Genomic DNA, 18,701 nt, shown 5'->3' with positions numbered 1-18,701 from the left:
GAATGAAATCTTGCCATTTCCAACATGGATGGAGCTTGAGAGTATACTGCTTAGTGAAATAAATCAGAGAAAGACAAATACCATATGATTTCACTCGTCTAATTTAAGAAACAAAACAAAGGAAAAACATAAGAGAGAGAGAGACAAATCAAGAAACAGACTCCCAGTTAACCCTAACTACCCTATTTAACACTGCAAAACCTACCCAGAGGTCCCTTTACTCTGCTGTACTTTTCCTTTTTCCCATGCACTATTACTTCTCATATACTATATTTATATATTTGTTATGTTTACTGTTTATTAACTGTATACTGTTAGAACACAGGCTGATGGAGGCAAGTATTTTTGTTATTCTAGTTCATTGATCTAGTCAAGTACACAGAATAGTGTCTATCTCTGAATAGGTGTTTGGTCAATATTTGTTCAATAGTGAATAATAAAATCTGTTTTAAAAAGAGTACTCTGGGTGGGGGGGCGCCTGGGTGGCACAGTCTGTTAAGCATCCAATTCTTGGTTTCGGTTCAGGTTGTGATCTCAGGGTCATGGGATCGAGCCTGGCATTGGGCTCCACGCTCAGCATGGAGTCTGTTTAAAGATTCTCTCTCCCTCTCCCTCTGCCTCTCCCCTCCCAACTCTCTCCCTCTCAAATAAATAAATAAATCTTTAAAAAAACAAACAAACAAGGGTACTCTGGTGACAATGTGGGACTTGGCTAGGACAGTGGTCATGAGCAGCTGGAGGAAGAGCAGACATCCATTTCTCTCAGTTCCACTACTAACACCCAAATCTAAGCCATCATCTTCTCTTACCTATCACACTCCAGACACTGACTTTCTTTCACTTTCTTAAGCATATAAAAATCCTCTTTAAAGCCTCATACTTGCTTCTTCTGCCTAGAAGTCTCACTCCCCAGATTTTGGCATGCTAGCTACTTCTTTTCATTCAATTTTCAGCTCAAATACCATCCCTCAGATCACTTTCATTGACAACTGAAAGAAGGGAGCTCCCTTCACTCTGCATCAACATCATTCCCCTTCATAAACCACAGCATGTGCTAACACAACTATGTTTGTTTAAGTACTATCTTCCCTTCATCGGAATGCAAGCTCCAAGAATGCAGGGTCCTTCCTTAGCAATACTTTATCACCAGTGCCTAGAAAAGTGCCTAGCACTTGATAGGTGTTCAATACTTATTACTGAAAGAGGTCACTGCAACAGTCCAAGTTAGAGAGTGTGGCAGCCTAACTACCAAAGTGGGAAGATTCTGAAAATTCTTAAGAAGTGGAATCAACAGGATTTGATGACTCAGTAGATGCTGGGAATTAAGAAAAGAAAAGCATTAAGGATAACTTCCAGCTTCCTGCTTTGAGCAGCTAGATTGTGCCTTCACTGAGGTGAAGGTTACTGGAGGAGGCAAAGGGCTGGGAGGGTGTATCCGTTCAGCTTTGGCTTCTGGATTTGATGTGCCTCTGAAACATCCAAGCAGACATGTAAGTCCATGGCCAAATATTTGGATCTGGGCTAAATATAAAGATGAGAGTGAACATTTATAGATGAAAGCAGGGGAATGAACAAGATCAGCAAGGAAGAAGCATCAAGTGAATTCCTAGAGGCTGGAGCTCTGTGTAACTCCAAGTTAATGACTAGGGGAAAAAAAGAAGTAAGCAAAAGTAAAATGAGAAGATGAGAGGGAGATAAAAATAAGACAGAAGCCAAGGGAGAATGTTTCAGAAAAGGGGAAGTGTTATGTCTTTATGCTCTTTGGATAACTGTTGAGAAGTCAAGTAAGATAAAAATGGAAATATGTCCACTGATTTTGTTAGTGACTTCATCGAAAAAACTTCAATATGGGGCGCCTGGGTGGCTCAGTCGGTTAGGTGTCTGACTCTTGATTTTGGCTCAGGTAATGATCTAGGGGTCATGAGATTGAGCTTTGTGCTGGCTCTGTGCTGGGCGTGGAGCCTGTTTAAGATTTTCTCTCTCGGGGCGCCTGGGTGGCTCAGTCGTTAAGCGTCTACCTTCGGCTCAGGTCATGGTCCCAGGGTCCTGGAATCGAACCCCGCATCGGGCTCCCTGCTCGGCGGGAAGCCTGCTTCTCCCTTTCCCACTCCCCCTGCTTGTGTTCGCTCTCTCGCTGTGTCTTTCTCTGTCAAATGAATAAATAAATCTTTAAAAAAAAAAAAAAAAGATTTTCTCTCTCTCCCTCTCCTCTTCCCTGCCCCCCCTAAAAAAAAAAAAAAAAAAAAAAAAAAAGGCTTCAATAGAATGGTAAGGAAAAAGACCATAGTGGAGAGGTTGAAAAGCCAAAACCATCAAAGAGATGCTTCAGAACTTTTAAATAATATAAAAGCCCATCCAAGCTAGGGATCATTCTTCTAAAATTTAGCCATGATCAACTGGCTTCTCTAAAAAAAAAAAACAACTAGATGTTCCCAAATGAAAGAACATGGGACTCTTCAAAACTGTCTGAAGAGTTTTGTTTGTTTACAATGACACAAATTAGTATAATAATTTACTTTTTAGGCTGCTTTGTTTTACAACTTGATTTCACTGTCCATAAAAGCACATATTTAGAAATTCTGCTTTTTCAAGAGTATGGAGAAAATGCATTCTCGTATTGCTAGTAGAAAGCAATTTTGCAATATGCATCAAAAATTCAAATTTGATTACAGTCTGATCCAGCAATTACATTCCTCAAAGTTTATCCAAAAGACATCATTACATAAGTATGCAAAGATGGAAATTTAAGGATGTTTGTTTAACAGGAAAAGTCTGGAAACAAATGTCCATAAAAATTAAATATAAAATTGGTTAAGTAAAATTATGGTACACACAATAAGATACTCATTAGTGATTAAAAAGCTAAGGCAGCTCTATGTATATTAATTGTACCTGGGTGCATTTTCATACTTAACAAATTTCCAGACACCAATCATATATTAACTCATTAAACCCTAACAATCCTATGAGATAGGTGTTACTAATATCCCCATTTTAAAGATAGGGAAATCGTAATTTATCTAAGATTGCGGCATAAGCTGTGGGAGATGGGATTTGAACTCAAGTAGCCTGGCTCCAGCATCCATGCGTTTAAGCACTACGTGTCTGTAGTGACACAGAAGATGGTCATAACATAGCATTAAATGAAAAAGAGTCTTGTTCATCAGCATTTTTTGACAGAAAATAATATGTTCATCCTCATACACTATTCCTCTGGATTTATCTCCTATCTCCCATCTCCTTAATTATAATCCTCAAGCCCATATTAAAAATATATATGTACATATAAATGTACATAGCTAATGAATGCTTACATTTCATAGACTAAAGCATGGGAGGAAGATTTTATAATGAATTTTTATTACGGTTACCTCTAGGGATGGAATTATGAGTGGGTTTTCTTTATCTCTATAATAAGACACAAAATGAGCTGGAAGGAGGGGGGAGAAAAACATTCTGTCATTTACTTTTTTTTTTCTTAAGATTTTCTTTATTTATTTGAGAGAGTAACAGAGAGAGCACAAGCAGGAGGAGGGGCAGAAGGAGAGACAAGCAGACTCCCCACTGAGTGGGAAGCCTGAAGAGGCGCTTGATTCTAGGACCCCTAGATCATGACCTGAGCTGAAGACAGAACACGACTAACCCACCCAGGTGCCCCCACCCCATCATTTACTTTTAACCATTGTTTGAATGCAAAGAACCTATTCTGATCAAAAATTCTCTGGCAACATGAAGTGGCTAAGATTAATTCTGACTGATCATTTCTAATCTATTATAATGTACTATATGCAGTGACTATTAAATATTTCATATAACAAATGAATTAGATTGGGGGAATGAATGGACACTGCCAATATCCTAGATGATTTGATGGTGCCACCTACTATAATGAACAATTCATTTAGCTCAATAGCTTTCTAGTTCTTTGGTAGACTATTTCTAACCCAAAAGAAAGTAGCTCCCATTCAGAAAGTAGGTGTCTTTAAATCATACTGAGCAACAGAGACCTTTACTTATATTTATGCTGCTTAAAAATATAATAAATCCAGCTTTGCCATTAGTAAAACAAAAGACTTGAGGCAACCTGGGGCCTTGGCTCCCTCAATTATCAACTGCAGGAGAGAATGAAATCGTTTTCTCTGGTTAACACAATTCACAATTCTTTTACAAGTGACACCTGGACATTTAATGTATGCTAATGGATTACTTATGCTGGGTTCATAAGCACTTTGAACTATCCCTAAGTTTGTTATTTTTATGTAAACAAATATACATTCTTTTATACGGCTTACTAGATCAGAAGCTAAATGCTAGTCCCTTTCATATATTTTGGGATATTCTTTTTCCGGGTGGGAGCAATCAGATCAATTTGGTACACTTCAATTCAGCCTATATATACTGTCTCTAGTGGGGTCAGCTCCAGGATTCATACAAGGAAGGGATATAAATATCCCAAAAGTAGTGAGAAAGCTCTCCTTTTAATCTTCTCTAGCTAGGCAAATTCTGCAAGATACTAGATGAGCATCCATGTATTTCCAGAGAAGATTCAAAAGCCTTTCTGCCCAGTGGCCAGAGAATGTCCTCTGCACAGGCCATATCTGGGTTAACATGAATAAAAATAAATGAAAATAATGCAATCAAACCAAAAAAATCTGTCAATCAGGAAGATAATTTACCAGATGGATACAGTATTAAGCTGACACAGAGTATAGTCCCAATATCCAGACAGGAAATCCTGGGATACCCCCAAAAGACAGACTAAGTATGTACTGAGAGCACCAGTAAAGAAAAGTCACCAAAAAAATGAGGAAGGGCATTTTGGGGAGGATAATGTCTGAGGCTTAAAAGCAAATTAGACAGGATAGGAAAAATCATAACTTTGTTGGACTTCCTCATTACACTTACTTTATGACTAAATATTGTTTTCAGTCTGAATTACATAATACTGTCACTGCTTAGGCATTCTAAAAGTCTTATCCCAGCCCTCTACTGAAAAGCATCTTAGAAAGTTTTTGGTTTTAATTTGTCCTAACGAAAAAAGAATTAGAGGTAGAGATCCATGACTTCGCTAAAAGATACATGCACATGTTTTTACTATTTTACTGAAAATATTTTAAATATCTTCCTAATTTCCAAAATAACTTTGGTATAAGAATTGTTCATATCTAAACTCCAAATGATTTAATGTTACAATTTAAAGTACAATTTATGAACTTCACAAAAAACAAATGTTTAACAGAATAAGAGGTGAGGAGTACACCCCACTTCTTGATGTACATAGGACCCACAGTATGTCATGTCTTGGTTTGGGATCAAGGTATTTACGTACGGAAGCTCTCCTAAAATACCAAGCGGCACTCTGAAGACATCAAGTCATTATCTTTTGGGAAATTTGGAAGAATGATGGGGAATCTAGAAAGTGAGTTACCTTGTGAATACAACAGTAGTCACAATAATGATAGCTAACATTTATTAGGCAATAACATTTTCTAGACACTATGTTAAGTACTTTTTATGTATCATCGTATTGAACTCTTACAACAATCCCATAAATTAGTTTCTATTATTATCTCAAAACTCAGGGTCTGAGCACTTAGACTAATTTGCCAAGGTCACACACCAGAGCTGAAATTAGAACCAAATCTGTCTGAGCCCAGAGTCTGCAATTTTAACAACTATGTTTTACTGGGTAAGGGTGAGCCTGCATTTTTTTAATAAATATAGGCAATTATCACCTTCAGTAACAATGTCCTCTCTTACTGAAGGACAAAAACTGACTGATTGGGTTACTTTCACCAACTTTGCAGCAAATGTCTTGCTATTACCACACTGTTAAAGCTCCATTGATATGTTGATATAAAATTCAACAAGGTAATTGTAATTGAATTCTAAAGTGTCTTGTAAATTTCTAGCTCTCAAAGAAGTGCAAATTGAAATGTAGCAGTTTCTTTTTTAGTCAGTATATTATAAAAGCTTTCTAATAATTCAATTCTATGTTTAGGTACCTCTAGGGATGTTATTGTGGTAAGAAGTATTTTAAGAAAAAGGCTGGCATCGTTTTGACAGAAAACAGGTTTTAACTTTTTCTCTTACATCACCCAACTCGTATGAATGAAAACAACTTTATATGTTCCTGGAAGGAGCACTGTGATAGCAAAATTAAATAGATTATAAGAAAAGTAAAGAAGCAAACTCTAAATAAACAAAAACAACAAAGGATGGGAGGAGAATCAGAGTTCCTCACCGAAGTCTTTGTGTTCAAGAATCTAGAATGAGTCAAAGGCTAATCTGAATTATGCCCAATTTAAAGATAAAAACAGACTTACCTTTAGGAGAGCCAAGGCTACATGAAAGATTATATTCAAACCCTGAAATAGAAAAAGGATCCAAATCAATACTGCCACATCTATCATTATTTTATTAAGTATTTCCCCATACATCTTTAATAAAATCCCTGGTTGCTTTCATCTTCACATACGGTAATAATTAAACCATGAGATTTTTTTTTTTGAAAGGTATTTTCCTTCTCTGAGAGGCTTACTGCAAATTTTTGATGCTACTTAATGTTCACATAAAATTGTTGTTTTTACAATAAATTATTTCCCCTCAATCCTTCAATAAATTATTCAATAAACTATTCTTCCTTCAATTTCTGAATTATCTTCATGGGTCTAAGGCTTGTGAAAGTCAAGTTTTTTGATCAAGATGGCAGTGATGCAGAAGTCTAAAATTATTAATTGAAATTCCCAAGTCCCAGTATGTACATCTTGGTTAAATGGCCAGCAATAGACAAAACAAAACAAAACAGTGTTGCTAATAACTGGGATAGATTGTGTGAGGGGAGTTGTAAGCATCACACTGGATTTCCACTACTGTTCTTTTGCTTTCAAGTAGTATTTGTACAACTAGAGGTATAATTAGGGGCGGTGTGCCAGACTTCCTTTTCCTTTTTTTTCTCTCTGAAAACCAAAGCGGTATCTCTTTAGGAATAAACAAATAGCTTGTTAAGAAGATATAGTGGAACTGAATTTTGAGCTCTGAGTTCAGCCCAGTGAATCTGAAGAGCTGTTGAAATGTTAAATTCAAAATACAGGAAATCTTAAATGCTTAAGATGACAGAATCAGAAACAAAGTTGCCATGAAATATGCTGTTTCCTTGCCACGCAAGTCATCATACATGAGAAGAAAGATCTTTCAAGTATGAGTTGACATCTCCCATATGTCCAGGGTCTATATATGTGCCCTCTCCATCTCAGTCACAAATACAGTCTATCTGCCTTGCCTTTTGGATACGGAGTTGTATTATGTAAAAAACTTCTAATAAACCATCTTTTTCCTGTCTCCAAAATCAGAAGTGAGGATTAAGACTAGGTACTCAGAGTGAATTCCTATTAAAATTTGCTGATCTTTCACAGTCAACTACCTAAAATATGATCTAATGGTAGAAGGCATGAATGATAAACACAATATATTTGGTTGGAGGTTTGGGGTTTACTCAATTAATTCTTTAAGAAACCAAAAGCAGCAGGAAGTATAACAAGGCCAAGAGACAAAACCAAATCAACACAGTTCATCACCACACCACGCAATGAGTCTGGACTGGTTTTGATCACAATTTACCAATTAGAAAAAAAAAAAGATTATTGTAGATCAAAAAACTTGGGTTACAATTAAACAAAATTTTCTTTCCTTTTTTTTTTTTTTGAAGATTTCATTTTTAAGTAATCTCTACACTCAATGTGGGGCTTGAACCTACAACCCTGAGATCAAGAGTGGCAAGTTCCACTGACTGAGCGAGGCAGGTGCCCCCAAAATTTGCTTTCCTCATCCACTAGCTGCTGCCCACTGCCCACTGCTGCCCAAACCTGCAGTCTAAACCTGCTGCCCTGCCTGACGCCCCTCCACCCCACGTCACAGCTGCTTGGCAATGGTGAATTGTTACAACCTGCATGTTTATCAACCTGCCATTATGACTAAGTCCACAATGTCTCTGGATCTTGTTTTTCTAGTCACTGCTTAAAATGTAAGCTCCTCTAGTCTCCAATTCTCTAATCCTTATTATGCTCTGGTCCTTTCTCCTAAGTCAGTCTTCCACCCCACTTCTCCCTCCTAAATCCCTTCAGGGTGCGTGTTGGAAACTCCACTCCATGTTCAACCAACTCTGCTATATTCTCAATCTCTTTGCTTTCACAGGAATAGTGAAATCTCACTGGTTCTCATAACAACATCTATTGTGATTCCCATTTTTCAGAATGTGAACTTGACTAGCCTAAGGTCATATACGTATTTAGTAGAAGGCTAGGATCCTCCAAGCCTTTAATGTCTAGTTTAAGGGAATTTCCACCACTCATACTGGTGTAATATACATAGTAAGTGCTTATTTGAGGACAAAATGATTAAACTATACTAGCTATCCCAAAATTTATGAGATTTATTCTTTTCCCTGTGGACCCAACTAGACCAATTTATAGAGTCATCATCAAATTACAGTAAGAAACCCTTTTCTTCAATTATCTCAAAGTCAGACTATTGAACAAGTGAGCTATGAAAAACACCAAGAACTTAAAAATTAAAAAAAAAAATTAAAGACCTCTAAATAACCAAAATAGCTCTAACACCACAAAAATTTATTCAAATTTTAATTCCATATGCACTTCAAATTACTTTGGTGATATGATTTTATAGTTTATAGATATCAAAAGTAGCAAAGTAAAAGACAAAGTGTGTGGTAGATGGGATTAGAGACAAATAGCCTATAGAGATAGTTGTCAGAATTAAAATATTAGACAGAAATAGAAGATAACACTTTCCTAAAAACTATAAAACACATAGTTGTCTGGGCCCATTTAGTGGGGCCAATAATCCTTCTGCAGTTTACATTAGCTCATAATGATAATTCTGCAGTGTTAATGTTTCCATCATGTTTAAAATATTGTGCTTAAGGAGGAAGTACAGCATGTGTAATAAATAAAAAGTAGATAATTTTTAGTTTGGGAAGCTAAAGAGATAGCTTTCAGTTACCAGAAGCAATTTATATATGTAACCTCTTTAAACCATTTCAGAGTAATAAGGTATTACTGCATCTGCTTACTGAAGCTCTGGACATTATCCATGAAAATAAAGAAAAGACTTCACAAGCCTTAAACTGAAATAGGAAAGTGTTGCCAGACTATGCAAACAAGATACTTCAGACCTCTAAGTTGTTGGAAATCAGGAAAAACTTGCTATTTTACCAAGTTCTTTATTTCACTAGAAAATGTATCCTGATTTCTTAAGAGGAGAGTAAAGAAGGCAACCTTAGTTGGATATTTTCTTTGAAATAAGACTTATTCTCATTTGGAAATATAATTAGAGGTATCATTAAATTATGGAAACCTTCCACAGGCCAACATTTGGTCAGTTTAAAAGTGCAGCACCACACACAGGTTGGTTTTAAGATGACAATGTCAATGTCAGCTTTGGTCCTCAGCCTTCTAGCCAACAATGAAGTGAATTATTAGGGAACAACACTTCACTCTTCCAAGTTACCATGAACTAAATCCTCTATTGTTACTTTATTGTCCATCCATTCTTACATGATCTAACCTTTGACTAACTGAATTGAAATATATTTATTGAGGGGCGCCTGGGTGGCTCAGTTGGTTAAGCGACTGCCTTCGGCTCAGGTCATGATCCTAGAGTCCTGGGATCAAGTCCCGCATCGGGCTCCCTGCTCAGCAGGGAGTCTGCTTCTCCCTCTGACCCTCCCCCTCTCATGTGCTCTCTCTCTCTCTCTCTCTCAAATAAATAAATAAAATCTTAAAAAAAAAAAAAAAAAAAAAGAAATATATTTATTGAAATACATTTTTTTTAAAGACTTTATTTATTTATTTGAGAGAGAGAGAGCACAAGAGGGGGGAGCAGGAGAGGGAGAAGCAGACTCCCCGCTGAGCAGGGAGCCCGATGCGGGACTCCAGGATCATGACCTGAGCCGAAGGCAGTCTCTTTAACCAACTGAGCCACCCAGGCGCCCCTACTGAAATACATTTTTTAAAGATTTATTTATTTGAGAGAGAGAGCCCGCGTGAGCGAGGCCGTAGGGGCAGAGGGGGAGGGAGAGATTCTTAAGCAGACTCCGCACTGTGTGGAGCCCAACACAGGGCTCGATCCCATGACCCTAAGATCATGACCTGAGCTGAAACCAAGAATCAGATGCTTAACCAACTGCGCCACCCAGGTTCCCCTGTTGAAATATATTTTAAAAAGAAAAAGGTGTCATTTTCAAGATGCCTCCCCTTTTCAGGAATATGTAATCTGTAGCAATTTGTTGGGTACTGAGGGGTAAACAAGCGTTCCTAATAGGACTCAAAGAGTAAAACATTTGGAGAACTATTAAGAATAAAAATAACAATATATTGTTATGGCTACTTATTATTAATGGTACAAGGTCTAACTCCAAGTGCAAGATAATAAATAAGAGCCAACATCCACTGAATACTTCCTATGTGCCAAGAGCTGTAATCACAATGAAAATATGCCCTTATTTAATCCCACAATCCTAAATTCCATTTTAATTCCATCCAAATTAAGACTTAGTCAAAGTAAATTTCCCAAGGTGACACAGCTACTAAGTGGATTTTAAACTATGCAGTGCAATTCTAGAAGTCATTCTCTTAACCACCAAGTTAGAGAAGATAGCCCAATGAAGAAGTGAATGAATGAATAAATCCCTTAGTTGGGGTTATTTAATGTGTCCTCTAATTCCTAAAGGATTAAAGTGATTCCTTCCATTTAAAGTAAATTTTGAATGCAGAGGGTAGAAAGATAACAAATAGGTGACTTCTACCCAAACCAAATCTTATTATTTGCCCCATATCAAAAACACTCACAAAACGCAGCTGACTGCTTGCAGGATGTGAGGCCATACAAACCCAGCACGCTGTGGCAAGAAAGGGTCACCACCTTCCCCCAGTGACAACAGACTGAGATCAGTCTTGTGTGCATGAAGAAGTGGCTCCTTAACTGATTGGGAAGCTGCCGTTTCAAAATTCAATCATAGCCTGGCAAAATCTTCACTTTGAAGAACACCTACAAGTAATTGCCCCAAATTAAATAATTGCTCCAAAGTGCAGATCGCTGTGTTCCCGGGTAGGCCAACAATCGAGCACCCACAATCCTGCATGAAGAAAGGCTGACAGCAGAGCACTCACTGAAACAAAGACACTGAACATTTGGCTCTGATGAGCAGGCAATTGTGGGCTCCAAGGGGGCTGACAGATTGTGTGAGAAGCTGTCAGGAGCTACGCTGACAGCGCCGAGAGCAAACGCTGAAGAGGAAGTGCCAAACAGTGCCAAGTGCGCATCAGCGCCTGGGTCCTTAGGGATCAAAACAAAAGGGAAATAAATAGTATGTGGAAATGGAAATCCTAACAACAAGGCAGTGAGAAATGATCAAACCAGAACTGGCCAAGGTAAATGGAGCAGGCCCACAGACAAACATAGCTAAAGCTAGAGGGAATGTGTGCTGCCCTTTCTGACCCGACCAACATGGCATCTACCATCCCAGGAAGGGGTAATGACTAAATGAAATAGCATATAAAAAGCATATCAAAGGAATTGAGCACTTGGTAAGTATTCAATAAATGCTAGCATATATTATTATGTTTGCATATTTATTGCTTATCATATTCTTTTTTTTGAGGGGGGAGGGGCAGAAGCAGAGGGAGAGGGGAGAGGGAATCTCAAGCAGGCTCCACACCCAGTGCAGAGCCTGAGGAGGGCTCGATCTCGCAATCCTGAGCCAAAATCAAAAGTCCGATGCTTGGGGCACCTGGGTGGCTCAGTCGGTTGAGTGACTGGCTCTTGATTTCAGCTCAGGTCATGATCTCAGGGTCCTGGCACTGAGACCCTTGTCAGGCTCCGTGCTCAGCGTGGAATATGCTTGAGGATTCTCTCTTCCTCTCCCTCTGCCCCTCTTCCCACTCATGCTCTCTCTTTCCCTCAAATAAATAAATAAATAATAAAGTTTAAAAAATGGAAAAAAAAAAAGGGTCGGGTGCTTAACTAAGCCACCCAGGCGTCCCTTTATATTTTTCACTTAATTCTCTCAATAACTTCATGGCATATGTGTCACTGCCACCATTTTAGAGATGAGGAAACTGAGGCCCAGAGACATCACTCTGTTAGTAAATGGGAAAGCCAGGTCTAGAACTGATGTCTGTCAGACAAAACAAACAAAAAACAAAAACAAAACAAAAAACAACTCCATAGCTTTTTCACTAATCCCACCTCTACTGCAATGAGACTTTGGTTAGCTATCTGTGATGAATTAAGGATGGTCATATTTCTTTGACACTTCTCCCATTGAGAGGTAGGATCTTTGTCCTCTCCTCTTGAATCTGGGCAGACTATGCTTCTGCTTTGACCAATAGAATATGGTAGAAGTGAAGTTATGCCCATATTCTGGGCCCAACCCTTAAGAGTACAAGTTTCCATGCCCCATCTCCTATAGTGCTCCCTCTGGAAGGCCAGCCACCATGTAAGTACAGTTATACTTAGACCCCATGCTCTAAGAAGCCAAACAGAAAGGAAATGCCCTTCAGGACAAGATGCCATCCATAAGTAACACAGGCCAGGGGTCACCCAGGTGCCAGATACGTGAATGAAGTCATCCTGAAAGTGAATCCTCCACCCTCAGGTGCCCCAGTTGCTACGATGTGGATCAGAGATAGACCACACAGCTGAATCCTCCTGAAATTCCTGACTTAGGAAATTGTGAATAAAATAAATGGCTGTTTTAATTTTTAAAAACCTTTCATTTTGAAATAATTTCAGATTTAGAAAAAATTTGCAAAAGTAGAGCCAAGAATTTCTGCATACCTTTAACTCGGCTTCATCAAATGTTAACATCTTACATAACTACAGAACAACTATCAAAACCAAGAAAATAGTGCTCAAATTTGGTCAAATGTCCCACTAATGTCCTTTTCTGGTCCAGGATCCAATCCTGGATCATATATTACATTATGTTGTCACGTCTCCTTAGTCTTCTTTCATCTACAACAGATAGCAGATGAAAGCCTTTGTCTAATAAACTTGATACTTTTGAGAAGTACAGGAGAGTTATTTTGTAGAACATCCCTCAATTTGATGTGTCTGATGTTTCCTTATGATTAAGCCTAGATTATGTATTCTTGGCATAATAACACAGAATCATTGTTGTGTCAGGGCATCGTATCGGGAGGCTGCATAGTACGTTTCACTCCAAAATCACTGTTTTAAAGCCGCTCAGGTTTCGTACAGCTTCTAATGCACATCAGGTAATCAGAACAGAATGAATCCCTTTGGGCTCCTCTTTGGGTAAGATAAATTTCTTACTTCTGTGATCTGAAAAATAATGCATTTTTCCATGGAAAGAAGATAGTGACAGATAATTACTATGCAAATATAAAGAAATACTGGCTGCTTTTAAACATTGAGGTCTAATTGCAAGCCTAGTGTAACATGTTAGCCAAAACGTATTTTACTTTATTCTCATTCTCATATTGTAAGCTCTTTAAAAATTCCATCTTTTAGGTTGACTAAATAATGGAGTGAGTTTGATGGAGTACTCAGCAAAATGATGTATTTTAGGTTTGGGTTTTGTTTCTGGATGCCCACTAGAGGTCAGGATTGCAGCACTGAAAACCAAGCAGAAGCTTAAAAAATTTCAGGAGCTTTGCATATAAATTCATTTAAGTCCTAATGTTTTAAAACCCTTACGGCTAAGTCCTCCTTTATGTCTACTACCCATTTACTAATATATATAAAATATAACAAAACTTGCACCATTCCAACCTTCCCTTTCCCCCAATTTTATTATATGTTTTTCATTTTTATTATAGATACATTTGTTAGTTTTTTCATGAGTAGGAGTTCAAGAATGTGAAGGGACAGATATAACCTATGAATGCATCTATCTAGTTGCAGGTGGGTTTTTTTTTTTAAATCTTTGCTTGACTTACATTTGTTTGTATAAGTGAAGTACTAAATAAAGGTATATCTACAAAGTCTGATTCCTTAATCATGAGTGGCCCTGGGAAAAATACTTAGTGGTTCGTGAAAACTGAATTTAATAACCTTTTAGAAACAAAGGAGACGGGCGCCTGGGTGGCTCAGTCGTTAAGCGTCTGCCTTCAGCTCAGGTCATGATTCCAGGGTCCTGGGATCGAGCCCTGTATCAGGCTCCCTGCTCAGCGGGAAGCCTGCTTCTCCCTTCCCACTCCCCCTGCTTGCGTTCACTCTCTCACTGTATCTCTCTCTGTCAAATAAATACATAAAAATATTTTTTTAAAAAAAGAAACAAAGGAGATACAATAAGAGAAATAAGTCAGATTCCAGGTTTTCACAAATATTTATCAGATCTGTGTGCCAGGCATTCTGAAGACTACCTAGTATATACAATCACTTGTATGTTTCCATGATGTGTAAGTCATTTCTCCACCAAGGGAACTTCCAGACTAGGATTAGAGATAAAAATATAAGTAGGTAACACATTACTCCTGGCTAACAAAGGAGAGGTGTGACCTGGAAAGCACTTCATAGTTCCTATGAAGGTGCCTTATTGGTGATGAACACTGGCAATCACCCTTCTGTTCTCAATCCCCTTATGTCACAATGAGCCTTAGATTATACTGTCTTCCAGCTACTGTCGTCAATCAACCACCCCAGGCTATGGGGATGTTTTTGATGCCCTTCTTAAAGACAAAGACTTCTACCAATTCCTAACTACCAGCTTCTCTTGATCCTCCCTTTCCTCCAATCTCCTGCTAGAGTTTCTATTGACCCAATTCACCCAAAAGCCAGAAGGTACCGGAGCCTTGTTATTAGTTTTATACCTATACTTTTAAAAAATTTTTATTTTTTAAAAATATTTATTTATTTATTTATTTGAGAGAAAGAGAGAGAGAGAATGAGCAGGGGGTAGAGGGAGAGGGAGAAGCAGGCTCCCCACCATGCTGGGAGCCTGATGTGGGGCTCGATCCCAGGACCCCGGGATCACGACCTGAGCCATAAGCCACCCAGGTGCCCCCTTATACTCTTTTTAAAAAATAATAAAAATGATCTTTAAAAATCCCCAAACACCTTAATCTAAATTCAACAAATATTTATAGAACACCAACTATGTGTTCAACATGGCATGGAGGGGTTCTGAAAAATTTAAAGAAATATATATATATATATTTTAAAGATTTTATTTATTCATTCAAGACACAGAGATACAGAGAGAGAGAGAGAGAACGAGCGGGGGAGAGGCAGAGGGAGAAGCAGGATCCCCACTGAGCCAGGAGCCAGACGCAGGGCTCGATCCCAGGACCCTGGGATCATGACCCGAGCCGAAGGCAGACGCTTAACCATCTGAGCCACCCAGGTGCCCCAGAGAAATACATTTTTTAAAAATCAATACAATTGGGGAGGCAAGTCACATGCAAGGGTTAGAGAATAGAGCAGTATTTGGTTACAGTGTGTCAAGTTATTTTGTTGGGACTCCTCGTGATTACACACCTGCAGAAAAATGCAACAGGCAATCAAAATGTTCAGGAATAACTTGAGTAAGAGCAGTGTGAAGTCTTCTTTGGAACTTGACCTAATTACAATTGAACTAAAACAAGATGACGATGACAACTAGGGTTTTCCCTTTGCAATGCTAAATCCAGGGACTTGTTGGCGGTACCCACTCCCCACAAACCCCACCCTTCTTAGTGATCTCAGAGCTGTGAGGAAATGAAAACTAGGTTCTTCTCAAGGAACTCCCCCATATTAGATCATGCCCTGAGTCTCTGGACCTTACTATATGTTTTCTCTACTTAGAACATTCCTCTCTCTTTACTTAGATATTCCTCTCTTTCTCTAGGTCTGAGTTTCGATGCTAATTCCTCTGAGAAGGTTTTCTTGGTGTTCCACGACTGTGTTAGGTACCCCTTATCAGGGCTCTTTAAAAGCACCCCGGACTCTCCGAATCACAGCACTCACCCACTGCTTTGTAACCAGTCTCTATTTACCGGTGTCTATTTCCCTGTAAGTTACATGACGGCAGAACCCTGCCTATGTCTTTACTGGTGTATTTCCATCACTCAGGACACTACCTGCAACAGAGTAGGTGCTCAGTATTAGTTGAATGAATAGATGAAATGAATAGGATTGTTGGGATCAAGGAAACAGAGCTTTAATGAGAATGAAAAATCATGAAATGATGGGGTGCCTGGGTGGCTCAGTCGGTTAAGTGTCTGACTCTTGGTTTCGGCTCAGGTCATGATCTCAGGGTCCTGGGATGGAGCCCTGCATCGGGCTCTGTGCTCAGTGGGGAGTCTGCTTGAGATTCTCTCTCTCCTTCTCCCTCTGTCCTTTCTCCCCATTATCTCTCCAATAAATAAATCTTTAAAAAAAAAATCATGAAATGTTCCTCAAACCAGATTTTTCTATAATTTCTTGATATAAACTGCATACTTTTTTTGGTTGTTAAGCCTCATTTTCAGGTTATTTGGAGAAATATACAAATTATGTTCAGTTCTTTCTTAAATATGAACAGTGAGCTCCTGAACAGTAACATTAAAATTCAGACATGTTATCTTTCATCTTCTTCTATCCCACTCTGAAAATGGGGGTAAAATGCATCAGGGTGATGTGCTCAGGAAAAGAAAACCAATCACACATTTATCACTGTCTTTGCAGATAAGCAGAAGCTGGTATTTTAAGCATTCCCAAAGCCGAATCATGGAGGAGAAAACCCAAAAACAACTCAAGAACTTGCAGTCAAGAACACAGTTGAGAGGATTTAAAAGCCTCAACATATTGTATGTAATTTGCTTGGTGATGAGTCAGTGAAAGGCAGCAATTAGACTAACACACCAGGGAATGCTCTGGATCATCAACTCTTACCCCATCCAAGGATTAAGTCCTGAGGTTTGTGTCAGGTGGGGAACCATTAATGAGTGTATTCATCTTTGGTAGCCCTTTCTCTTTCTTCTGTCCTCACTCAGTAGATGGGTAAATGTTAGTGAAGCTTAAACACTAGGGACAATAGGAGCATAAGTAATACAGGAGGAAAGCACTGTAAGAGAGTTGGTTTTTGTTTTGTTTTGTTTTGTTTTAGAGAGGGAGGGGGATGTGGGGCAAAGGGAGAGGGAGAGAGTCTCAAGCAGGTTCTGCACTCAGGGCAGAGCCCAACTCGGGGCTCAATCTCACAACCCTGAGATCCTGACCTGAACCGAAATCAAGAGTCGGACGCTTAACCGACTGAGCCAGCCAGGAGCCCCTGAAAGAGAGTTTGAAAAGTTAAATCAGGTAAACAGCTCCACAGTTGCCTGCCATGTCTCTCTGAAGGTATGAGAAGAATGTCACTAATTTCAGAAACTCACAACTTTTTGGTTAATCACCAGATGGGATTTTTTTCTTTTTCTCCACCTCCTGCCCCCCTGCCACTTAGAGCCACTAGCAGCCTGGTCTGAATAAAAAATGCAGTGGAAACTTTAAGAATTAGGATGATTTATGCTGAAGACAGCCAAGGAGCCCCCGCTTCTTTCTGTCTCAGAGGTAGGTGTCGCCTCTTTCTGCCAAGAGCTACATGGGACTTAGCACCAACTAGCCAGACCATTTCACAGGTAGCTATACATGGTAAATCTTAACTGCAACCATCTTTATAGCACTTCATTGCAAAGAACTTCTGAGCACACTGTGTAATTCACCGTCGCAATATCTGTCAGGTATAGAAGTTGATATCAATACCTCCATTTTACAAAAAACCCTCAAATATGCTAGGTGATTTATCTGAATTCACAGCATTCAGACTGGAATGACAAGTTTCCTGATTCTAACCCAGTTCTTTTACCTTTGGCTGAGTAGTTCACAACTGTGGCTATTTATTAGAATCACCTGGGGTGCTTTTATAACACACTGATGCAGGAGTTCCACCTCAGATCAAATAAATAAAAATTTCTCAGGGGTCCAGCCTGGCCGCTTGTATTTTTAAAAACTCCCCAGGAGTCTCTAATACGGATCCAGACTGAGAACTGAGAATTACCTAAAGTTTGCAATCCAACTGCACATTAGAATCACCTGGGAAGTTTTGATAACACCTCGAAGTCTAATTTAATTGGTCTGGGTGGGGCCAGGTGATTATAATATGCAGCTAAGTGTGAGAATCACTGTACAATGCCTCTAACAAATGCACCTTAAAATTCTTTAACTTAAAGTCCTCTTACAGGCCAAGATGTCCATCGACAGACAGATGAATGGATAAAGAAGATGTGGTATATATACACAATGGAATATTATGCAGCCATCAAAAGGAATGAAATCTTGCCATTTGCAATGACGTGGATGGAACTAGAGGGTATTATGCTGAGCGAAATAAGTCAATCAGAGAAAGACATGTATCATATGACCTCACTGATATGAGGAATTTTTAATCTCAGGAAACAAACTGAGGGTTGCTGGAGTGGTGGGGGGTGGGAGGGATGGGGTGGCTGGGTGATGGACATTGGGGAGGGTATGTGCTATGGTGAGCGCTGTGAATTGTGTAAGACTGATGAATCACAGACCTGTACCTCTGAAACAAATAATACATTATATGTTAAAAAAAAAAAAAAAAAAAGAAGAAGATAGCAGGAAGGGAAGAATGAAGGGGGGGAAATCGGAGGGGGAGACGAACCATGAGAGACGATGGACTCTTGAGAAACAAACTG

General features: G+C 38.9%; 1 protein-coding gene across 3 annotated transcripts in view; it reads right to left on the bottom strand.

Annotated features, from left to right (window-relative positions):
* Nucleotides 1–18,701, bottom strand: part of RABGAP1L (RAB GTPase activating protein 1 like) — a 748,424-nt gene that overhangs the window by 198,397 nt on the left and 531,326 nt on the right. For all 3 annotated transcript variants that reach the window (XM_078077989.1, XM_078077987.1, XM_078077988.1), the window contains one exon: nt 6,327–6,368. In XM_078077989.1, the coding sequence (XP_077934115.1) occupies nt 6,327–6,368 (42 nt within the window). The remainder of the gene's footprint in view (nt 1–6,326; nt 6,369–18,701) is intronic.

Source organism: Halichoerus grypus, chromosome 7 (assembly GCF_964656455.1).
Source record: "Halichoerus grypus chromosome 7, mHalGry1.hap1.1, whole genome shotgun sequence".
In the NCBI taxonomy this organism is placed as follows: domain Eukaryota; kingdom Metazoa; phylum Chordata; class Mammalia; order Carnivora; family Phocidae; genus Halichoerus; species Halichoerus grypus.
This window is presented reverse-complemented; position numbering and strand designations above follow the sequence as displayed.